Below are 24,786 nucleotides of genomic sequence, written 5' to 3'. Positions count from 1 at the left end.
ACTTCACTGTTCTTTCTGTTTTACTTTGGCACTTTTTCGTTTTAGGTTTAATTTTTAAATGTAGTTCCCTAAGACAACGTCATCTGTTCTCATTGCATATGGAACAGGAATCAAATATTAGTTACGTATTCACTGCATATGAAGTTAGGAAAGTGGAGAGAAAGATTAATGACTGAAGTGTGGCCCATCTTTCTATTATGTAACTTTTCCCAGAAGATTTTCTCTGGCCCTAGACTGACTGGGATGACTTTAATGTGTGTTGCATTCAGCATATGATCCCAGAAATCATTGAAGATCATATGTCCAAACCAATATTGAAGTAACTAAGGGGGTGAGAATCAAGCTGTTTTATAGAGAACACTCTCATATATTAGAAAATATAAGGCAACGAATAGATTTTTCTGTTTGGTCCGATCAGTTTTATTTTGTAGACAGAATTTCCCAATTTAAGCCTTAGAATTGTTCTTAGCAACGTTGAAAATGAATTGCTCTTATTCTGGATGCATTTTTATTTGTATATTCTGCAGAGTCGGCTGCTTTTATAGTCACACGCTGGTCATAATTGACTGCTAAAAATAAGTTCAAATCCCTAATGCTGTGTGTGAATACCAAGGATTAGCAGAGGTTTCCTGCTTGAGTTGACATCCTTACTTCCACTTAAGGGAACTTCGGGACTTGGTTACTTGGGCTGTTGAATTAACATTAGAAAGACTTTTCCTCTCAGCCTTTCTTGACATCATCACCAGAATGACTGCCCCTGCAGAGAATACTGAGTAGCCTTCTAGGGGAATCAGCTGTAAGATTATCTCAGAGAAAACGGTTTAGCCAACTTTCCGTCCACTAAGCATGACTTTTCATGGTCTGAAGAATGAACTTCTGGAAAAGAGAGGCTTTCAGGTGGTATCCTCATCTAAGACTGTTTCTGACCCAATTTCTAAATCCATACTCATCTGCCGTCTTTAATTTGACTTTATTCAAGATGGCTGCAAACTCGACAGTTTGGGTAAGTCTTTTTGAAATGAAAAAGTTGTCTTGGACTTTTCTCTTTAAGTAAAAAGTAAGTCTGTTTATCTTACTTACTAGGAATTTTCACTACATTTTATTTCAGAACTCAGAGCAGATGGTGCATTCAGAGGAGATGTAAAATTGTGTTTGTTTAAAATCCTGCATCCTTTCTTCAAAAATTGAGGTATTATTCTCAGTAATCTCTACCAGCTTGACCAAATCCCCATCAGAGGGACTTTCTTTCTCTGTGTTCTCAGGAGTTCATGGGCGGTAGTTTCAGTTTCAGTCCTCATTCTTAACTTGTCTTCTTGTTTTTTGCCATTGCTACCGGAAAGACGTCTATTGCCACTCCAGGGTGAACTTAGCATATTCCAGGGATAATCAGAAGTTTTTATGTGCATACGTAACAGTCATACATAACTTACACCTCCTATAAATTGTTTTCATTTTACCCTTTAGTTAAAATGAGCAGTGCAGTGCCTTTGGGACTTCTCTTTTGTTACACATTTCAACAAAATCTCTGTCCCAGTGCAGTTAGATACTGGCCTTTACTTCTTAGAAAGAGTTGAGGGTCTTGAGAAAACTTGACAGCACTTTCTTAACGTTTTACTGAATTGACTAGTTATTTATCAGTACTCATTGAGCTAACCACATACATTTCTCATGGAGCGGGGGAGGGTGTGTGTGTGTGTGTTTTAATTTGGTTTCTTGGTTTTTGTTTGTGTTTGTTTTTCCGCAGTCAGTTATAAACTTAAATTGTCATTGAAGTTGTCAGTGGGACTCACTTGTAGAGCTGTCATGATTCAGTAGAAAAAACTGTAGCTTAAGAACCTAACCTGGATAATCAAGTTATTTCCACGGGAGCCAACAGCGTTCTCAGCAGGCTGAGAGCAGCGAGAGGTTGCGTGGTCAGGCCGGGACCCAGGGAATCTGAGCACCAGTTGCCACTTAAGTTCCCCAGCATCTGGCACCGCACCACCTGCTCACTGAAGGAGGGGGTGGAATGCATTTCCTAGTCCCCCTCCCTGGCCTTAATGAAAAAGTAAAGGCTAAATAAAACACTTGTTTACAACTGGGCCAGAGCAGATGGCGGCCCAGTGCATCAGCACGACTCTGCTGTTGATCACTCCCTGGTGTGACGTTAATGTGAGTGCTGCAGGTGTCCTCAGCTGGGAAAAACATCAAAGACACCAGGACGTCCTGGGCCAGTTTGCAATCAACATATAACAAACTGGAGCCTCCCAGCAATGATCTGGATTCTGGAAACCTCTTTTTCTTTGCTTGCCCTCCTAGGCAATTGTTTTATTTAATGAGTTTTAGCTTTCTTATTGGTTGAATATTCTCTAAAGAGAACACACAGAAGGGGAATTCCCTGGCGGTCCAGTGGTTAGGGCTCCTCGTTTCCACTGCAGGGGGCACGGGTTCGATCCCTGGTTAGGGAACTAAGACCTCGCATGCTGTGTCGTGCAGGAAAAAAAAAAAAAAAACACGTAAATCTACCGAGCTTCATCCTTTCTCTCATCCTCTTCATTCATGCTTAGTTTTCTACTAAAAAATTATATATTCAGGAAAGCGTGATAATTCTAAAAGACAAGAGGACCATTTAGTGCTGAGCAAAAAGCATCAATAAATATGAGTATAAAGGGAGAAGGTTTCCTTTTCAAAGATGCAAGTCAGGCATATGCTGAACGCCCTTGGCTTTGCTTTGGAGAGTAGATAAGCTGCTATTCACGTGGTCATATGTCCTCACCCAAGTCTACTAAGAAAGGATGGCATAAGATCAGAACTATTGATACAGTGAGATACCATACCGCCTCACACCCGTCAGAAAGGCCATCATTAAAACGTCTACAAATAACAAATGCTGGAGGAGGTGTGGAGAAAAGGGAACCCTCCTACACTATTGGTGGGAATGTAAGTTGATACAGCCGCTGTGGAAAACAGTATGAGGTTTCTGTTGCCATATGATCCTGCAATCCCACTCCTGGGTATATATTCAGACAAAACTTTTGTCCAAAAAGATACATGCACCCCTATGTTCATAGCAGCACTATTCACAATAGTCAAGATGTGGAAACAATCTACACGTCCATCAACAGATGAATAGATAAAGAAGATGTGGTATATGCATACAATGGAATATTACTCAGCCATAAAAAAGAATGAAGTAATGCCATTTTCAGCAACATGGATGGACCTAGAGGTTATCATACTAAGTGAAATAAGTTAGACAGAGAAAGACAAATACCATATGATATGACTTATATGTATAATCTAAAATACAACACAAACAGACTTATCTACGAGACAGAAACACACAGACATAGAGAACAGACTTGTGTTGGAGGGGGAGGGATGGAGTGGGATTTGGGGGTTAGCAGATGCAAACTATTATATAGACAATGGATAAACAACAAGGTCCTACTGTATAGCACAGGGAACTACATTCAACATCCTGTGATGAACCATAATGGAAAAGAATATGGGGCTTCCCTGGTGGCGCAGTGGTTGGGAGTCCGCCTGCCAATGCAGGGGACGCGGGTTCGTGCCCAAGTCCGGGCAGATCCCACATGCCGCGGAGCGGCTGGGCCCGTGAGCCATGGACGCTGAGCCTGCACGTCCGGAGCCTGTGCTCTGCAACGGGAGAGGCCACAGCGGTGAGAGGCCCACGTACCACAAAAAAGAAAAAAGGAAAAAAAAAAAGAATATGAAGAAGAATGTATATATATGTGTAACTGAAGAAACTAACACAACATCGTAAACCAGCTACACTTCAATTAAAAAAAGGATGGCATCAACTGCACAACTTTTAAGAAATTTAGAGCACTGACTTTTTAGAGCAAGAATGGTTTATGCCTTCTTCCCTTAAAGCACAAAAGAAAGAAAATATTTAGTAGAGAACATTTGGCATTTCCCACTAGTTACTATGGAGGAAAGGAGTGTTTCCTCATATAACCAAAGCAGCCCTGAAACAGTTCACTTTTAAATGAATAATGAGCAGATCAGTATTAAAGAATCTGGCTCCTTCTGGATGCTTTCGTAGGCAAAGTAGAAAGACCTGGGATGAGGGAAATCAGGAAAGACATACGCCCTGGTGATGACGCCCGGCAGAGATGTCCCCTCCCAGAGATCTCAGTCCTCAAAGCCTTGCTGCGCTTTAGAAACCAAAGTCAGTTTCAGGTCCAGATTTTTCCTGGTCTGTTGGGAACAGTGATTCTGTGTGTCATCACTAAGGGGTATGAACAGAAAGAGGACAGATGGGCGTCAGACTGCTGTGATGGTTTTCAAGGGCACAGGCAAAGACTACCTTCCAGACAGAGGCCAGTGTACTCAGGCCCTCTAGGAAGGCACTGCTTGGAACATTGTTTTCAAGGTAGTGGCTTCTCAACAAACGCCTTGACTTGTATTTCTGTAATCCAACCCTGCTCAGGAAGGCAGCTGGTGCACTAAATACTAGCTGTCCTCCTGGTTGCTGTTGTTGTTGAATTTGGGCTACAATATTAGAAGGTATCTATCATTTGCACTTAAAATTAGCAGATTTACCGCTGGGAGAGCACTAAGCAAATGCCCTTTGTTGTTTTGTAAAATTGTATTGAAAGCAGACCCTTCCAAATTTTCTGTTTTTGCAGGAATACCCTGGTTGAGGACCATTGTTGCTACCCTGGGAAGATTAGGCATAACCATGGCCTTTGAAATTGTTTATTTGGTAAATTCAGAATTGTACCCAACAACATTACGGTAATTCCAACATCCATATCGTGGTTTCTCCTAAGTAATTCTGCAGCCACATGTTTGAAGTTGACTTAAAAACTATGAAATAGTTTTCTTAGCTTGGCGACATATTAGCCTGGGCTGGATTCAGCCAGTGGAAAAGCTAAGTTTTGAGTTGTAGCTTCTTTTTGCATTATTATCATCAGTATCTTCATACACAGTTGGGGGTTTGTGGAAAGGCACTAGACCTGAAATCAGAAAATCTGGGTAGCGTGCTTGCGTCATGGGTTACATCTTCCTTCATCAGCAGCGCTGTGTAAAGGCTACCGCCTCTGTTCTGACCACACTCCACAACCGATTATTGAAGGACAAGATGAAACAATGTGCATAGCTAGTGCAGATTGGCCTCCTTCCTTGGGGGGATATTCCTGAGCACACCTTACTGCCAATCTGGGGTGCCAAGGAGGCACATAAGCACCACAGAGCAGGCTGGGTAGTGAGCCGCTGATGGAAGATTGATTTCCACCAATACTGTAGACCCGCCCCCACCCCCAACTAGCCTCACTGTGACTCGGCTTTTACCCAGATGTGAACTGGTGCAGGTTGGAAATGATGCGCTTAGGGTGTGAGAGAGTAGAAATTTTCAAAGTTAAAAACTAGAGAAGTGGGAAATATTGTTACAATTTCTCTGTTACTTAGATATCTGAAAATGTTACGAATCTTGAATTTATTTAAATACTTTTTGTTTAAAACAATTTTTTTGTTCTGCAGGAACTTTGGAGTTTCACTGTGTTCAGGTTTATGTGATTTTGGGGGGATCATAGCCCCGTTTCTCCTCTTCCGCTTAGCGGCCGTTTGGCTAGAGCTACCTCTTATCATCTTTGGTAAGTTCTCACTTTATATCTTATTCTTAAATGCTCTCATCCACATTTTCACATTAATAGAACCTAAAATGATCATCAGGCTTGATATCAATTTTAACCATTTGCTCTTTTTATAACAGCTGTTTCCGTTTTGAGGAACCACAATGAAATGTGGACCCTAAACCATTTAAATTTACTTTGCATTAAGGGTTGCTATAAAAAAAGTGTTCAGTTTAGCTTTCTTTGTTGAGGTTCTGAGTTAAAATCAAATATTATGAAACTTTTTTATAATATTGTGGAACATAACCAATAATTTTCCAAATAGGACCAAATAATAGGACCTTCTGTATGTTTAAAAACAAGCCTAAAAACAAATTGTATTGTTAAATGCTCCATGTCTCTCAATATTGTATCTGCATGTGCTTTGATGCTAAGCACGCCATGCCAAAAGATCAGAGGACACAGAAGCCCTTGTAGACACGTACCATAACCTCTTTGATGCCCCTCAAGTTCATACCCTCCTTCCGACCTTCAATCTTCATGAAAACTCATGAAGGGATAGAACCATAGCATAGGGAGGGCCCTTAGGGTAATTCAGTCCAGTGCATCTCCAGTGCTGTTTCTGCCCAGATCTCATACCCTCCTCAGCAAGAGAGGATGCCGGCTGGCCCCTTGCTCACCTACCTTTCCTCCACCTCCACTTCCTTACTCCCGGTAGAGGTTTTTCACCCATTGCTCCGCAGTTTAAGCTCCAGTGAAAACATTGCGTCCGTGAGGGCATACATCCGGAGGAATGCAGGAGTCCTTCAGCTGTGCTAGGAACCATAAAGTCGGCTTCTAATCACTGACACCAGTGATTCCATAAAAGATCATTTCAAACTCTTTCACGGGATCTGATAAACAAGCTCAGCATTGATTCTGGGCCAGCATGAAAAAGCAAAGAGAGGCCACTGTGCAACCAAGACAGAGCTGCCTGACAGCCCAGTCCGTCGAGGTCGGGGCTTGCCTGCGAGCCCGGCTGGGGGAGCTGGGCGCTGGTGCTGCAGGGCAGGCCCTTGCTTCACAGAGTCTGGCTGGGGAGGGAGCCGCCTTTCCAAACAGCCAGTCACAAGGGAGTGTGATAAATAAGGGTGCCATGAGAGCACATCGCAGGGATCACCAGCCCCGTGGAGTCGGGGAGAAAGTCAGGGAGCAAGGGGGCCACGTGGAGGTTGAATAGGAATTATGCACGTGAGAGGTGTGGGCTGGTGCTCTAGGCAGCGGGAAGGCCTAGAGTAAGAGGAAGTTAAAGGACAGAGTGCAGTGTGTAAGTTGGGGTCTGAAGAGAGCTGAAGCTGGGGAGGTGAGCTGGGGCTGGACCATGGAGGGTCTTCTCCGATGTGCAAAGGGTCTGCTCTTTATCCAAAGAGCAGAGTTTCAAGCCGGGGTTAACAGTGTCAGGTTTGCATTTTAGAGACATGACTCTGGTGGCAGGTATGCCTATGAGTTAGAGGGGGACAATGCTATTGATGAGACGATTCAAAGAATGTTGGTGTAATCCTGTAAGAGATTTCGTAAGGACTGGGTCTAGGGTGATGGCACTGAGAATGTTGAGGAGTGGAAGGATCCACAAAAATATATTGGAGGTTGAATTGGCAAAAGGGGGTGATTGATGGGACGAGGGCCAGAGGGACCAGGGAGCTGGCAGCCGGCCTCCGGGCTGGCAGCACCGTAGGTGGCAGGGCCAGCCCTAGTTTAGTGAATGTCAGAGGGGCCCATCTGCAGGAGGACGCAGAGAGATACTGTTTGGGCTGTTTGTAGCATGAGGTGCCTCTAAGAAATCCAAGTTGAAATGGTGAGAGGCCAGTAGGTTTGAGAGCTGAGTCGGGAGCAAAGTGTGGCCTTGTGATGAAGGTTTGGAAGCCATCTGGATGTAGATAACCACTGAAACCATGGGAGTGACCGAAACCCCGTCTACAGTGAACAGGACAGAGTGAGAGGAAAGAAGGGGGCCCAGGTCGGAGCCCTGAGGAACGACAGAGCATCCAGCGTAAGCTGAGGGAGAGGAACCAGCCAGGGGATGAGAAGGGATGCAAGAGGGGCAGGAGGGAAACCGGGAGCGCGTGGGGCAGGGAAGCCAGGGGACAGTGGGTGAGGTCACCAGCCGCCAGAGCTGCCACGAGGCCAGGCATCAGAAACGAGAAGCAGGGCCACTGCACCTGGTGGTGGCAGCAACTGGCAACCTGGCTGGAGCAAAGCCAGAGGGGACACCAAGCAGAGCCAGATTAGGGCAGGTGGAGGTGGGAGGTGACTCTGGCCCGCCAAGGTCCACTGTCAAGTTTTCAAGAATTTTTGAGCCAGTTTAAACACATCCATAATTAAAAATTGAATATATAAAATATATTAAAAACAGAGGTAATAAATACGCACACCTCATCAGTTCCTGATTCATTGAGTTCTACTGCATCTGTCCCCGAGGCTGGTGCGTCCACTGTAGTCCATTGTGGAGATGCTGCCGCCCATCTCCCCAGAGCCTCACCCGCGACATCACACTGCTGGTTTGAATCGCTCGCATCCACGATGGGCGTATTTACACCACGGAAACAGGCAAATGCTGCTACAAATCAGGACTTCATTTTCTGGAGAGCTGGTTGTTAGACATTTACCAGCACAGCGCTGGGATATGAAGATGTGTAGAAAATAGGAGAGGATATGGTGTTTCAAGAATTGCAGTTGTAAAGAACGGAAGAAGGGCGGGTGGTGAGGTTGACAGAAGGCTCTTTAAAGAGGAGAGATTTGAATATGTTTCAAGGCGTCCACTGATGGGTTAAAGGTGCTGGAGGGAGATGATGAATCACTACAGTGCGGAGCCCACAAAGACGCCAGGAGATGCTCTCGGGCAGATGTGGGCACAAGTCTTGGGTGTCACGTGATGGAAGCAGGAAGGGGAGGGCCAGGGTGCAGTGAAAGGAGGCTGAGGGACTCCTCACTGGTGGCTTCTATGTTCCCTGTGAAGTACGAGGTGAGGGCTTCTCGGAGTGTTTGGCACTTGGTAGGTCCTCAGTAAATTGTGAAACCAGTGAATGAATGGCTGGATGCCAAGAGCACAGGAGCGATGGAACTGTTTAGAGTTTGAGGAAGGCTGAGAACCTGTGAAATCGTGACAGAGGAACGCTGGGCAGGGTGACCAGAGGGCTGCTGCGGGGCAGGATGTGTCCAGGTAGTGAGCACAGAGGCTTCCAGAATGAGCAGGGGGCCATGAGGGGGCGACTGTGCATTCCTGGTACCGTAACGCCTTTCTCCTGTTCCACAGGTATCCTGGCATCTGTCTGTGGTGCTCTTGTGATGCTTTTGCCTGAAACCAAGGGCATTGCCTTGCCAGAAACAGTGGATGATGTAGAAAAACTTGGCAGGTATGGTACAAAATTCAGCACATCCTAATTAAAAGCAGCATTTCAAACCCACTGGGAAAGGACGGTGCTAAGAAAATTGAACACCCGGGGGGGAAATATAATATTAAATCCCTATCTTACATCTTAAGCAGCAAAAAATTCAAAGTAGATTTAAAAGGTTAATGTAAAGCAAATCTGTAAAAGAATATGTGTTATTTTTTAAATGTGGTTATGAAGAGGGAAACATTTCCAAATAGGGTGTTAAAACTCAGAAGGAATCTAAAGGAAAGAGACTGATGATTGGACAAAGTAGAAATAATTTAAATGTGCATCAATAGGCAACCGATGGTGAAAATGACAATATATCTATAAAATAATTGAGATATATCTATATAGAAAGACATGGAGAGATTTTCAAGATGGATTACAAAGTGAAAAGTCACAGAACAATGTGTTATAGTATTTACTAAAAAAGAAAACCAAGAGTAATCCCTCTCTAGAGCTAGATGGGAAAATAAATGGTAGTCAGATGATGATAGAAGAATGATAGATCAATCGATAGATAGATGAATGATAAGTGATACATAGATAGAAAGAAGATAGGGGAAGGACAGTGAGAAAGAGACTGAATTTGGGAAAAGGGTGTCTAAATGGTGTACAGGGAAAGTTAATATCCAACCAACATACGAATATGAAATATGTTTTTGTTATATCAAGAAAAATCCACAGTACACATATTCTAATCTCCTCTGAAATCTTCCATAATAAAAAGATAGGAAGAGAGAATATGAATATGAGAATGCATAGGAAAAGATCTAAAATGATAAAATATACCCTCTGGGGATAGAAATGGTTCGGGAAGCGGGGTGTGGAAGGGAGGACATTACTTTTATACCCCATAGACTTCTGAATTGTTTGATTTTTAATTTTTTTAGTTACAACTCATGGTCTTGTATCATTTGTAAATTTTATTTTTTTAATTTTTAAAATTTTCTGGCTGCACCGTGTGGCATGTGGGATCTTAGTTCCCTGACCAGGGATTGAACCTGTGTCCCCTGCATTGGAAGCGTGGAGTCTTAACCACTGAACTGCCAGGGAAGTCCTCATTTGTGAATTAAAAAAAATAATTTAACAGCTAATTTTATTTATTAACTTTTAATTTATTTTTGGTTGCATTGGGTCTTCATTGCTGGGCACGGGCTTTCTCTAGTTGTAGTGAGCGGGGCTGCTCTTCGTTGTGGTGCGTGGGCTTCTCATTGTGGTGGCTTCTCTTTTTGCGGAGCACAGGCTGTAGGCACGCGGGCTCAGTGGTTGTGGCTCGCGGGCTCTAGAGTGCAGGCTCGGTAGTCGTGGTGCACAGGTTTAGTTGCTCCACGGCATGTGGGATCTTAGTTCCTGGACCAGGTATCGAACCTGTGTCCCCTGCATTGGCAGGCGAATTCTTAACCACTGCACCACCAGAGAAGCTCCTAACAGCTAATTTTAAAAATAAAAATCAATCTTCTTCTAAACAGTGCCCTAGAAATTAAGAGTATGGATCTCTAAACTTTTAAATTTTAAAAAGTGTATCAAAAGTATTTATGACAAGACTGAAATGTTAGTAACCTCATGGCAGTTTTATTCTTCACTTGACAGACTGGGAAGAGAATAGAAACCGACATTTTTTAGGTCCTTATATACGTGATCAATGGTTTCATATATGTCATTTCATTTAATGCTCAAAGTGATTGTGTGCAATACAAGTTCTTATCCTTACTTTTTTGTATACTAGGAAATCAATGCTCAGAAAGACTTCACAACTTTTACATGTTAGTACTGGGATTGATATTGTCCAGTGTAGAGGTGTGACTGTTGCTTTGGGTAGTTTTATTGTCTTATGCTGTATCCTACTTGATTATGAGTATTTTAATAGCAAGAATCCCCTGGTAGGATTGGAAATTTCTCTCTTCATATCCTCTTTTAATGAGGTCCCATCCCCCTCCCCAGAGATAGGCAACCATTGCTCAGAAGTATTTCAACCAGACCTTTAAAACCTATACAGTGATTTCATCATCCTATTTCTTGACGCTATTTTGAAAAATAAGATTGACGAATCATCTCAGAACTTTCCTAAGAAAGGCTTATCAGTGTACTCAAAACCAAACCACCAGCTGACTTCTAACAGGACTGGCCAATCAGAGGACAGGTGGACATTCGTCCCATGAAGTAACCCAATCAGATTCTTGTGCTTGTTTGTAAGTAAACTGATAGGTAATGGCTTATTCCTCAACCAAAGATCTACCTATGTTTTACCGTAAAACAATGCTCCGTGAAGTCTGAGGTGTGGTGGGAGATTCTCTTTAAGACATTGCCATTTTATAAACCAAAATTACGTTAAGAAATTTATAAAAGGGGGGACTTCCCTGGTGGTCCAGTAGTTATGAATCTGCCTTCCAATGCAGGGGACTCGTGCTCGATCCCTGGTTGGGGAACTAAGATCTCACGTGCCGCGAGGCAACTAAGCCCACGCGCCACAACTACTGAGCCCCCGTGCCACAACTAGAGAGAAGCCCGTGCGCCACAATGGAAGATCCCAAGTGCTGCAACTAAGACCCGACGCAGCCATAAATAAATATTTTTTTAAAAAAGAAATTTATAAAAGGTATCAAAACTGTCCTCTTGAGTGTTACATCATGGAAAGACTTGCTTCATCCAGAAAGGATAAACATGCTGCTAGCTGTGTCATCACAGACAATTATTGGGTTTGTATGAGCGTATGGGGGCCAGATCAGGGTGGGCGGTGTCCAACCCTGTCACCCCAATTGCAGCCATGCTAACAGACCAAAGGAAAGAAGACGATTTAAGGTTAGATAAAGCAGGGGAAATGGTGAGAAAGGAAATAGGATTATCTTCAAATAAGATATCCAAACTTTAAGGGCAACTTCTCATGGGCTGATGTGCCCTGCAGGATCTGTTCAGGGCTGGGGTATGCAGGAGAGCATCCCAGCCAGGATTATAGGGTCAAAAGTAAGAAGTTCAGTGCTGACTGTTGGTGGCACAAGCCTGGGAATGTGTCATTGGAGTTTTAAGACGTCTAACTCAGTGGTTTTAAGGCGTCTAACGTCTAAGAGTTCTTTTCCTGCACATCTGCTGCCCTCTCTTGTGAATGCCCTCTGTGCCAACCGTCCAGCGACAGGGACTGCATTCTTCTTTTTGATTCGACTCCATTTGCTGCTGCTCATTTATAGTGAGCGAGGTAGATTCATTCTTGATCCCCAAACCAGTCAGAGGTCAGATTTTCAAACTCATCAGGAGAAAGTGGAGGAAGAGGGAGTGATTTGAGATCAAGACTCTTTGGCCAATTCAATCATATTAAAAATAGAATTAAACAATTGGAAGAGATGGAGTTTTGGAGGTGAGAAGGCCATCTCAATGGTGTGCAGGGAAAATTAATATCCAAGCAGTATATACACAGGAAGAATTCGTCCAACAAAAATTCAACTTACATGAATTGTTTTCTAATTTTTTTTCTGTTTGTAAATTTTCATAATTAAAAAATTGGGTAAATTAATTCATTATGCCTGGTCCCTACCCTTGAAAAAACATCTAATAAAAGTCTGATCTATGGTTTTACAAGTTAAGCACATTGATTGCATTCTATAATCACTTACTCAGGAACAAAAACTACTTAGCCCCAAGTTCCGGAAACCTGTTAGCATTTTCCCTCCTACAACAGCACTTAGTCACTTTCTCATTTCTGCTTTCTTTTGTTCACATCAGCAGCTCATTTCCAAACCATCTGTTACGGAGTAGAAATTCATAAAGAATTTATATGTGCTATAATGCTAATTAACCCCTGCCTAGGGATTGAGGGCAGGCAAAAAATGACTTGGAGACAGTTAGTTTTGTTCCCTTTGAGTTGGGCTTTTATGAGCAGTTACGCATGAGTGTATTCGATCAAAACCAATTATGAAATTGAGTAGTGACAAAAAGACTTCCTTCTCACTAGTTGTGTAATCTTTTATAAGGACTTTCTCTTTTCTCCTTTGTTTTGTTAGTCCACATTCCTATAAATGTGGCAGAAAAAAGAAAACTCAAGTTTCGAGCTCTCACCTTTGAGGCCCCAGCCAAAGATGCAAGGAAAGAGCTATTCAGGCTGGTCCCCCCAGGGAACCGACGTGCCTTGCAGAGACGTGTGTGTCCACTTCAGCTGTGCAGCTCTAAGTGTTTTTAATACTTTACAAAGACATTCAGACTATCCAGAGTATTTTTATACAATGTCGGATGAATCAAGACTCATCGTGCTGTCAAAGTTTCTGGGAACATGTAATATGTGACCGGTTTAGCCAAGAGCCCGTTGTGTGCACATTTCCTCCTGAGGTTTTTTCTCACGCTGGGGCAGTGTCTCTGACCCACTGGGTTACAGAGAGACAAGAGAAGCCCCACCCAGTTCTCATGACGGTTCCATCAAGAATGCAAGATGTGCAAACCAAGGATCTGGGGAAAGTGTACAGAAATGGGTTCATCAAATCTGATCAAGACATTGAGGCTCTGAACTGAGGATTCTGATGATTCCAGGGAAGATGAAGATTTGGGAATCTTGTTAATGCAGAGACTGAATCTAAGGACCTCGGGCCACCTGGCTCTGAGCCTTTGCTTTCTCTTCTCACCTTGAGCCCCTTAAGCTCCTGGAGCATCTAGGGTTGCAGGCACTTTTAGGCCTTGTTCCAGAAATAAGAACAAATCTGCTGTACAGTTCAAGGATTTGGCTCTATTATTTATAAAATCAGATTGGTCCTGAGATGATTCAGGATAATTGCGGTCCTCCTTTAGTGGACACCTAGAGCCACATATTCAGTTTTTTACTGATGAAACCCATGGACTATGAATTCATGGGTCTTCAGATTTTAATCATACAGGGATATTTATCTTATATGTGTGAGTTCAGCTCTATGATGATGCCCATGGTCAAGAGTGAAAAATACGGACAAATCTCAGTCAATCTTGACACTTTTGACTTGTCTTGGGAAGAAGCTTACATCTTAGTTTGAAAGAAAGGTCAGTTATATCCGTGCTTCAAATAATTAGCAGAAGTTCATATTGTACATGACTTTACAGGTACTGATAAGGGGTTTGATCTTTCTTTTTTGTTACTGAGACTTTTTCAAATGTGGAGTTTAAATACAAATATGCTGTCTTTATGATGTTCTGCTTTATATGTCACATTTGTTATATGTTCAGATTCAGTATGTATCTTATGCAGAATTGTTTAATGAATTATTTTGGGTGGACAGGTAAAATGGGAGCCAAAGGGAAATCTTGCCAGTGAGGAAGAAAATTTCTATGTGAACGTGTGACGATATGTACGGTGTACGTGGTAATTGTAAAATAAGTTTTTAATCCTTAAAGCACATCAGAATTGAATGTGAATATTTTATTTTTCAATGAAATAAACACAGTTCTTTAAGGGTGTAATGCTGCATTTACCCTTTATTCATACACCCTTGCATTTTTGTTTCTTTTGCATTTTTCTCTTTGCTGTGAGATGACTGTTGCTTCTTGATACTATCACCTTGGAATTGTATTTTGAGTTGACATTTGGGTTCTGATAACAATAAAAAATGTAAATTGTCAAGAAAAATCAATTGGCATCCTTTCTCTTCTTTCGGAACATGTGTCACTGTAAAACACTCTTCCCATGTGACAAATTATACTACATATCCAGGCAGCCAATTACTGATGGAAATTAAATGGTCCACCTTCAGTATATGTTCGTTGCTCCTTTCAAGGCTCTTGGCACCATTCCTAGACTCATATGTGACCGAGAATACCATTCAGACTCTTAGCTGGTCTTGTGTTATTACACTCCCATTGCCCGGTTTACTTCTCAGAATACAGCTGTCTGCCCAGGGTCTCCTGTGCTGGGCTAGAGTCAAGTTGTCAGTAACAGATTTCATTCCCAAGAACAGAATTTGCTCTCATGATTCCCCATATATGCTGCAGCTTTGAAAACATTCATCCCAGTGCCAAAAATAAAGACATTAAAGATGTGTGACAAGGTAAATATACAGGTGACTTACTAGGGCTTCTCTATTCATCTTACAGGCTTCTCGTTCCTCTATTCCTTATGAGAGAGAACAAAATCACTCAGGTCTGTAAGAGTTACATCATTTACAATTGGTAGGATGAACGAAGAGCATGAAAACAGTGAAAATCAAAAAATTAAGCCAAAGGAAGTAAAGAGTTTATTTTCAACAAATCTCATAGCTGTATTGCCTCATTATTACAGAATCCAGCAGTCCATGGACAGGAACAAGTTATCCACAACAATACAAAAAAATGTTGAGGTTTGGCAGTAGCTGGTAGCTAAGTACAGTGTCAAACTTAGTTTGATTACTGTCTATTATTTCTGAGCATATGCTGAATTCCCTCCCCATGTTCCAGCTTCAGATCCGTTGATGCTTCCATCTCCCATCTAATTAATTCTTTCTCATTGTTTCTTCAATCCAAGTAACAAACTTTGAAACACGAACATACACACCAGGCTTATTGGGGCGTGCACAGCCAAGACCCCATGAAGTGACTCCTTGTAAAATGTATTTGTCCTTCTCAAAGCAAACCAGAGGCCCTCCACTGTCACCCTACACAGAGGAAGGAAAAAAACCATGAGAGGATTAAGCTTCCATCCTTTGATATGGGATGTCATCCTTCTATTACCCAAATGTAAGTTTTTCCCAGTATTTGAACATCCCTTTCCAATCAGAAAGGAGCTTAGTAACATATTATTTGAACATCTGCTGTGCTTTAGTACTAGGCAATGTACGTTTAACGAAACCGTACCATTTAGTGTTTCCCGGGGGGGAAAAGAAATCCCTTGTGAAAACTGTATTCATCCCTTCAAGCCTTGGGGTTTCTCTTAGGGAGGGTAACCCCAATAACAATCTTAAAGGGGGTGTGGGAGGGTCTTTGTCTTATACCAACCTCCCTTCCCTACTAGAAAGGCCACGTCCCGAGTCCCACCCAAGAGCCCCCTCCCAGAGGTGTAGGGGCTGTTGCCGTGATGGTGCTTAACTATTCCCTTACAACCAGTGTGGAACTCAAGGCCAAAGAAATCACCCTAGATGACCTGAATCAGCCTTCAGAGACACGCTTAAAAGGTTTCTGGGCAACATTTAGACTGTGGCCTTCGATTGGCAAATCCTTCTCGAATTTGCTGCTTTGGGGCTGAAATGTCTAAGGGGCCAAAACAGGCCACCACAAGATGAACTTTGATCTCTTTAGTCTTTTGTTACCTGGCAACTGTCAGCACCTCCAGCCAGATGCCCCGCACACAGCTCGGTGGGTTTGACTCTCCCGTTCAGATACTCATAGCGATTGCACACCTTGTTTTCAATCACAGGCAGCCGGGCTTCCTTGAGCAAGCCAGCACCGTAAGTGCCTGTGTTTAAAAAGATGAAACACACGGTGACTGGATCGAAAAACGTGTCTGCAAGGAAGCTTCCAGAACAACAGAGCAGCAATGATAGATCTCATGTTCAGCCGTGAGGTTGGATAAAACAAGAAGTCAGTTCCCGGTACTAGTAGAACTCTTTCTTTTTTCTTTTTGACCCTTGAAAGTATAAACATTATATAAGATTTCATGTTCCCAAGACCTAGACTTAATTAATCTGGGCTTCTTTATGGGATTTTAAGGTTGGTTTGTGTTGTTATTTTTTGGTTTCTTTTTTTTTTTTTAACTATAAAGAAATTTACTTTTAATGTATAAAGAGAGATTGAGAAATAGTAGTGCTACTATTTTCATATATTCCCTTCTAGGATTTTTATATGCTTCTTTTACTACTTATATCGTATTGCACATTTTTTCCACACCAAGTTATATCATAAGGACTTCCATAAACCTACAATCTGTATAATTAATATTTTAGTGGGGAGTGACTGCTTAATGGGTTTGGGATTTCCTTTTGGGGTGAGGCAAGTGTTCTGTAAATAGTGGGGACGGTTGCACAACGTTGTGAAGGTGCTGAATGCCACAGAATTGTACTCTTCAAAATAGTTAAAAAAGTAAATTTTATTTTACATATATTTTACCACAATATTTTTAAAAAAGAACAACTGTCATTTACTGACAATTAACTTTTTCAGGCACAAGCTCATTATGTGGTGTAGCTCATTTAATCCTTAAAACAGTCCGATCACCTAGGCACTTTTGTCATTCCTATTACACAGTTAAGGAAACTGAGGCTTAGGAAGGGTGTGTAGTTTGCCCAAGATCACCCAGCAAGTATGGTGGGGCTGGGATTTGAACTTGGGTCTGCAACATCATGGCCCAAATTCTTCACCACCACGTTCATTGGCTACAACAGCTGCTCTCAACGTATCACTTCTTTGTTCCTACGGGTTATTCATATTCCTTAGTATTTTCTTAAGTCTAAGTTCTGAGGGATTATATAGACATATTCATGGTTCCCAATATCTTTGCCAAATATTTTCTAAACAGGTGTGACAGTGTAAAATGTCACTAGAAAAAAAGCAGTGCACAACAACCTTCTGAGTGTGTGGTGTCTAATAATTTTTAAATATTTGCTAATGTGATGGGTGGACATTGTCTTAAGTTATGTCCTAATTTACATTTCTTTTCCGATTAGGGCCAGTAAAGATTCTTTGGTTGCTTGTTTTCCTCACTGTAGTTCTTTCTTTGTGAGAAAAACTGCTTTTTTTTTACTTTGGCAAATGGAAATAGAACCCGTGCACAATCACAAGAAGAGAGGATGTTTTCCAGATGGACACACCCAGGTACGTCTCAGCATTTTCACAAATAATCCCGTTTTCCAATTTTGCAAGCTCAGCTTTCATGAGTTTTGCAAAATCTTTGCGTTGCCAGCATGAAACGGCCAAGAAATAAGGCAATACTCCTTCTCCAAAGACTTTTAATAAAATTGGAAAATTGTCTTGAGTTCAGAAAACTTACGCTGGAGTTGACGGGAGCACCTAAGAGAACCACCATCTGGAAAGAAGAGGCGAGTCTCAGCCCTGGGCAGGCAGAGCCACCGAGGACGAAAGTCCTGACCACAAAAGCATTGGGTAGCGGATGCATTTTCTGAATTGGGTGGATATGCAGAGGGTGCGGCCTTCTCAAAAATTTTTGCTGAAAATTAATTTAACTGAGTGTCCTGCTCTTACATCTGCTTTCTGAGCAAGACAGGCATCCTGAGGCTAGGGACAAATCCACTGCTAGTTGACCAGACGCCTTTGTGGTCTGTGCAGAGGTGCTGCCATCGTGTGGCCACAGGAGAGATGGCGCTTCTGAGGGCCTGAGGCTGAGGGTGACCTAGGGACCTGATGGGGTGGTGGGGGACGTCGAAGCAGGTCCCCGAAAGTACCCAGCGATTGCTGATGAGGGGCTGACATGAATGACCCCCTCGACATCAACCCTTACCTTGCTTTGGAATACAGAAGTCAGGGAAAGTCTGGAGACTAAAGGGGAGAATTCTGGCCTCACACAGAGAGGCTGAGGACGCTGATTGATCTGATGTCATTATTGACATATAGAAAACCGGTAAACAGACCTGACTCATGTTTTGTGACTCCTGATCCAATGAATACCTTGAGAATCATTTTCTCCAGTTAGACATTCAGACGAGGCCTGGAGAGACAGGGGAACCCAGTGCAGGGTGATAGTTAGAAAAGTGTGGGTGCTGGGTGAGACAGAAGAAACAGTGAATGGGCTTGGGGGGGGGGCGTCTGGAAGGCCTGGGTTCCATCAGGGCTCAGCTACAACAGGTTATGTGTTATTTATTGATGATAGTGACAGCGGTGATGATGGGGAGGGTTGGGGGCCGACCATGATGGCGATGGTGATGATAATGATGATCCTGAGATGGTGAGGGTGATGGTGAAGATGGTGGTGGTGATGACGGTGTCCATGGTGATGGTGGTGGTGGTGATGGTGGTGATGGTGGTGATGGCGGTGGTGGTCGTATAATAGGCACAGGAGCTGCTAAAATACCATCTCCAAAGCACTGAGCTCTTCATATGCACTATCTTAATCCTCACAATGACCTCATAGGGTAGCATAGATGAGGAAACCAAGGCTAACATGTAGAACATTATTTGAAAACACGGATTTTATGGATGAGGGCTTATATGCCAAATGGTACAAAGAGGTTAGGTGACTTGTCCCGTTCACCCAGCTGGTGGCAGAACCAGAACTACTTTCCAGGGCTCCTGACTCCCACTCTGGTGCTCCGACCAATGCTTCTGAGAAAGTGAGGCAGAGATCTAGGACATTCTTGTAATATTCCTAGGCCCGAGTCTGAAGGATATAATAATAATTTTTATTATAATATGATGCAGGGCATACTGCAAAGAGAAGACGGGATTCCCAAAATATAGTACCAGCTGCTGAGCCAGGATCCTGCAGAAACGTTTCCTCTTTCATCCTCACCCTGTCAACCAATACCAAATACCATCCTAGAATTGGGACCTTTCTTTCTTTCCCCTGCTGTCAGTCTGCCCTACCCCCAGACGTCTGCAACGTCTCCACACAGAGCCAGGCAAGTGGGTATTTGGGGAGACTAGTTTAACTATAATTTTTGTTGTTGATTGGCACTGTGTTTGGGAACTCTGTGCGCTTAGTTCACATGAACGACAATCTAACACCCTTAATTTGTAGCTTGTGTCAAAACCCTACTTACCTGGGCACACAATATTAACCTTGGACTTTTGGGGTCAGAGTCTCAAGGAAACACTACCCTTTCCCTCATCCATGTCCCTTGATGACTGATTATAGAGATGGAGGCAGGTGTCCAGACAAAGTCAGGAAGGGAGTGGACCTTACTCACTGATAGAAATCGGTACACGTGTTCATTTTCTCATGCAGGCTGCAGGTCAGAACCAGTTCATCATGTGAGTCACAGAATTTATCTTACCTTGGGTTTCTCCCCAGCCAGTGATGTAACATACTGTCCGGTCTGCGACCACATAATTCGGGGATGGCAGACAAGCTGGGATTACCTTATTGGTGATGATGGCAGGGCTGAAAGGAAAACATCAAAAGTTACATTTGACTGCCCTGCTAGGAGACTTCTGCCATTCATCTGTTGGTCACAAGATCCCACCTGCCCCAGAGCCCCAGAACGCTCTGAGCTGGTATTTCTTCCTTGCTTCACTGACACAGCGCAATGTAGAAAACAACTTTTCGTCTTCACATTTGCCTGTAGTATCTTATGAGTCAAAAAAAAAAAAAAAAAAAAAAAAAAGCTTCACTGACACAGCGCAATGTAGAAAACAACTTTTCGTCTTCACATTTGCCTGTAGTATCTAAAAAAAAAAAAAAAAAAAAAAAAAAAAGAACATTTTGTTTTAAAGGCACCAGTTGTGGACAAGAAACTAGAGGTGGGAACAGAGATGACAATGACTTTTAATGTCTATTCTTGCACTATGGGAATTTTATACCAGGTTTACACTTCTAGATGAAGTTAAGAGGGCTTCAGTCAGTAGGTGGACCATACAGCTGAAATACAATCACAGGGCTTTAATAATAGCAAGTGCCTTGTGCCACTAGGAGCAAGCTGCTCCATCTTTGGGGTCCTCAGATTCCTCACCTATAAATGTTACAACACCATGGCTGTAAGAATCCAATATAATGCAAGATACCGAATAAAAGAGGATTAGAAGTAAGCACCTTGCACAAGCAAAGTAGTATTATTTTCCAAAAACTTTCACATTAGAGTTCCAGAGAATCAAATATCAGAACTTTGATTTTTAGACTTGATTCTATTTTAGTAAGTTCAGGAGGGAAACCCATTGAAGATGAGAAATGCCTGATTCCGATTAAGAATCATCATGGCCTTCAACTTTGAAGCAGACACACGCTGTCAGAGTCACCAGAATAGACTTGGCGTCTCACATGGAGTGGGCCACAGTCATCACTGTATAGGTTCCCCTCGTGGAACGCCAATGCCTGAGACTCTTGGGGTTTGGGGGGCCTGGGAGTGGGTACCCGAAAGCTCAAGCGTATCAGTCTATCAGAGAACACATCCAGAACCCCAAGTTTACTAACTTACTTGCTCGAGGATCAGAGCTTTCCTGATGGCCCCAGAGGACCATGGAAAAAGCGAATCAGCTCCTTTTTTAGGCTAAGCCAAGAAGGCCCTTTCTTTCCTTTCCAGAGTGTCCAAACACCCCAGGGAGTCACTCAGTTTACTGACCCAGAAAACTTGTGAAGTGTTTCTGTCCAGACCCAGTGAGCCCCACTCAGACTCTTGACCGCTGGCCTGGCCATCCTCGTCACTGTCACCATCGTCCCACTGTCATCCGGAGCCCATCGTGCATGGCTGATGGGCTCTGCATGCCTTGCTGACTGTCCCAAATGTGCCTATTCCCAAAATAGCAGTCTGTTTATTTAGCTGTCTCCCTTGTGACCTATTTCCAAATACTGCTAACTTTAAATGGCGTTAACAAATTTATCATTTTGTCAGACTTAATAAAACACCATTTCAACAGGAAACATAAAGCCAGAGATAGGGAGAAGGAGAATTTGCACTTGTGAATTGTGAGTGTGAGTGTGTGTGAGTGTGTGAGTGAGTGTGTGTGAGTGTGAGTGTGTGTGTGTGTGTGTTTACATCGCCTTTTATAAAGTGCTTCGAAATATACATAATCCCATTTGTTTCCCCCAAATATATTATTACGTTGAAAAGAGAGTGTCAACCTGGAATAATTGAATAATTCTCTGATTATGAATGTATATTAGCTGACTGGGGAACATTAAGTGAGAGAGTTTGAGGGGTAACCTGTACCTCATGTTTCAATTTGCTCTTTTTCCTCAAGAGGAAACTGTGTCCTGGTGCCTTTGTCATGACCACGGCTAGTAAGAGGCAGGCGGGGCTGAGCCCAGGTTTTCCCACTTGAAGGTCAATGCCTGTCCCAAAGCCCCGTGCCTTTGGGGTCCTAGACGGGGCTGCCCACACACAACTCTGTTACGGCTCATAAACCCAGCGATGAGCAAATGTTCTCACTGCTCACAGGGTGACAGTCACGGGCGAGCCAGTACCTGCTCAGCTTGAGCAAGGCGATGTCGGCCCGAGTGGGCTCCGGGAACAGCTTGGTCACTTGTATTTCCTGGACACTCTCTTCAACGGCGGTCTCCTTGTGTGCGCCCAGGATGACCTTGTATGATGCCGGCCCTGAGAAGCTAGAGAAGACAGCAACGTTAGGAACAAAATCTGGGCCAGCCCTTCATTGGGTGCCCTTCTGAGCCACAAACACTGCGTCTTCTCCCCACTAGGCTACCTACCATCAGAGACCTCTGAGTGGCAAGAAACAAGTTCACGGTTTACCTGAACCTGGCTGTTAAGGAATGTTCTCGGGGCTGCTTTTGGCCTGACCACAGAGGAAGAATGACACCAGCACTGAAGTTGGCGCAGGACAGATAGGGGTCTGTCTTCTTCGTTTCTCTCTAGAAACACCTCCTCTCTCGTCCAATGGCCCTGGCAATTCTGCCTCAGGCCCTTCTCATCCACTCCCTGGTCCCCAGTGTCACTGCCATGAAAGGAAGGGGGGAAGGAAGGGGAGGGGACAGAGGAGAAAAGGTGAAGGAAAGGAGAAAGGGGGAGGTGGAAGTCTTTAAGGCGAGTAAGTCTTTGGGTCAGGGGTCCCCTAAACATACCTGTCCAGGCAGTGGGCAGCAGTCAACACCCACTCTGGGGATATTAAAGTGCCTCCACAGAAGTGGCTTCTAGAAGGAAATCTAGAAGGAAAATGTGCCAGGATTTTAGTTCAAACCTGATGATTTATTCTACAGGAAGCCCGGAAGTAGAGCTCACTCTGTTGTGATATCGCTGACGTTCCCAAAGGACAAGGTGACCAGCCCGTCATCGGGATGGTGGGAGCTTTGAGCTGTGCTCCTGTGGTGGGTTCTCAGGAGGTCACTACACCACTCTGGAAGGTGGCTGGCACACGGGCGAGGCCCAGCAAAGCCACACGACTCCAACAGGAGGTCCACGCCCATGGCTTTGACCCTTTGGCCCTGGACTCCAGCTCCTTGTCACTTCTTTTTGACAAGATCTATGCAAGACCCGATGAGTCATTCTTCAGCAAACTAAATGGGATCCTGAGTAGCCGTGATTCACGGGTGTCTGCTAATTTTACCTGAGAAAGTTCGCTCTGGGGGGAACGTCCCCTAAATCATTTACTTTATAGGACTGCTTAGGCATGGGGTCGCTCATAAAATTTGTGTGAGCCGCTCCGAAGCCCATCACAATGAAAGGGACACAAATAGTAAGTGAATAACCAGCAAGGCAATTATCAATCTGGAAATAGACCACAGCGCATCTTGGGAAAGAGGGAATATGAGATACGTGAAAGGTGAAGGCTCTGTATCTCAAGCAGTTACTAAATGATAAGACAAATAAAAGAAAAGCCAACTCAACCAGGGAATGAAATAGACTATTTTCATTCATCGATAGCATCTCACAAGCGAAAGGAAGGAAGACCACTGAGCACAGCGACTGGGCACATGCTCACCGGTACAACATCAACAAGCAGATCAGCCTGTTTCCCGGATGTGCTTCGAATGAGACACCAAACGGACTTATTAAAGGCGAGCGCCACTGAAAGATAACCTGAACCTTCTGGGTCATGTAGGATGGGGACTGATCACTCTTAAATTACGGTGATCCTACCCTTCACTGAAGAACATGCGTCTTGCAAAGGGGTGAGCACCCTTTGATTAAATTCAGTAGTTCACAAAACTGTGGAAGGAAGGAAAGTAAGACAGAAAAAAAAAAGAAGAGACTCTGTATCTGTGATATATTATAGATAATTTAATCTTTACCCTCCCCCTCCAGGTGTCCCATTTCTAAAAATATCCCTTTCTCTTCATTTGACAAAGTAACAGTGGGTATCTATCTAAACCCTCAAGGCATCTTCCATACTTTTTCAGCAATATTGGATCTTAGTGTAAATTGCTACATTTATCAATTTTGATGATAGCTGCCCAGATCAAAAAGAAAAAAAAAGGTTCTAATTCTGACTGTTTTCAAACTGAAGAACATAGAAAAGAATATAACAAAAAAAGAAGCAGACTCACAGATACAGGGAACAAGCTAGTGGTTAAGAGTGGGGAGAGGGAAGCGGGGAGAGGCTATATAGGGAGGGGGAGTGAGAGATTCAAGCTGTTAGGCATAAAATAAGCTACAAGAATATATCGTACTACACGGGGAATATAGCCAATATTTTATAATAACTATAAATGGAGTATAACCTTTAAAAATGGTGAAGCACTATATTGTACAACTGTAACTTATATTGTACAGCACCTATACCCCAATTAAAAAACATAGAAAATATTTTTTATAGTTTTCCTTACTCCTTTGCAGAACTTAGAGGCAGGTACTGATACTGAGGGTATGTGGATTTAGTGTGAATGTAGAAAGGCTTTGCAAGGAGTACGCAGGAGGATGGAATACACTGTTTCTGGAAATGGTGTTACCTTTTTCGAAGGCTGACTTGCCAGGGCCAGGAGTGTGGGGCGGCCACGCACCCGCCTACAACCCTTCCGGGACACTTCTTCGGCTCTATCTGGGGCTTTCCACAATCAAATGAAGAGGAAGCTGTGGCACAAAGTGGGAAAAATTTGCATTTGAAGATGTGAGAGAGCAACTCGTGATAAATTCATGGCTCGTGGCCGAAGCACTGAATTTTTGACATCCCAAAGCCCAAACTAAATAGTAAAATCATAAACAACTTTTGGAATATTTTTTCTAAGTTTCAAGAGTGGTAGGGGACAACAACATTTGCTTCTCCTTTCAAGAAAATATATGTCCTTTTTTTTTTTTTTTTTTTTTTTTTTTTTTTTT

General features: G+C 43.2%; 2 protein-coding genes across 8 annotated transcripts in view; one reads left to right on the top strand and one right to left on the bottom strand.

Moving 5' to 3' along the window:
- Positions 1-13,048, top strand: part of SLC22A3 (solute carrier family 22 member 3) — a 95,870-nt gene extending 82,822 nt beyond the window's left edge. Inside the window, exons 10-13 of the mRNA XM_007457586.1 lie at positions 4,635-4,743; positions 5,488-5,600; positions 8,872-8,971; positions 12,988-13,048. Of these exons, the coding sequence (XP_007457648.1) occupies positions 4,635-4,743; positions 5,488-5,600; positions 8,872-8,971; positions 12,988-13,048 (383 nt within the window). The remainder of the gene's footprint in view (positions 1-4,634; positions 4,744-5,487; positions 5,601-8,871; positions 8,972-12,987) is intronic.
- A 2,109-nt stretch (positions 13,049-15,157) lies between these two features.
- The window catches only part of PLG (plasminogen), a 45,848-nt gene continuing 36,219 nt past the window's right edge, over positions 15,158-24,786 (bottom strand). For 2 of the 7 annotated variants that reach the window (XM_007457580.1, XM_007457576.1), the window contains exons 14-19: positions 24,420-24,540; positions 22,596-22,664; positions 21,981-22,121; positions 19,858-19,964; positions 16,222-16,367; positions 15,409-15,570 (exon numbers count right to left, since the gene is read on the bottom strand). In XM_007457580.1, the coding sequence (XP_007457642.1) occupies positions 15,409-15,570; positions 16,222-16,367; positions 19,858-19,964; positions 21,981-22,121; positions 22,596-22,664; positions 24,420-24,540 (746 nt within the window). Of the gene's footprint in view, positions 15,571-16,221; positions 16,368-19,857; positions 19,965-21,980; positions 22,122-22,211; positions 22,216-22,591; positions 22,677-24,419; positions 24,541-24,786 lie in introns of all 7 variants that reach the window. The other 5 variants (XM_007457577.1, XM_007457575.1, XM_007457578.1 and 2 more) reach the window with 4 other exon arrangements.

The sequence above is a fragment of the Lipotes vexillifer genome, unplaced genomic scaffold (genome assembly GCF_000442215.2).
Source record: "Lipotes vexillifer unplaced genomic scaffold, Lipotes_vexillifer_v1.1 scaffold1055, whole genome shotgun sequence".
NCBI classification, from domain to species: Eukaryota; Metazoa; Chordata; class Mammalia; order Artiodactyla; family Lipotidae; genus Lipotes; species Lipotes vexillifer.
Note: the sequence above shows the minus strand (reverse complement) of the source record. Positions and strands in the feature narration are given on the sequence as shown.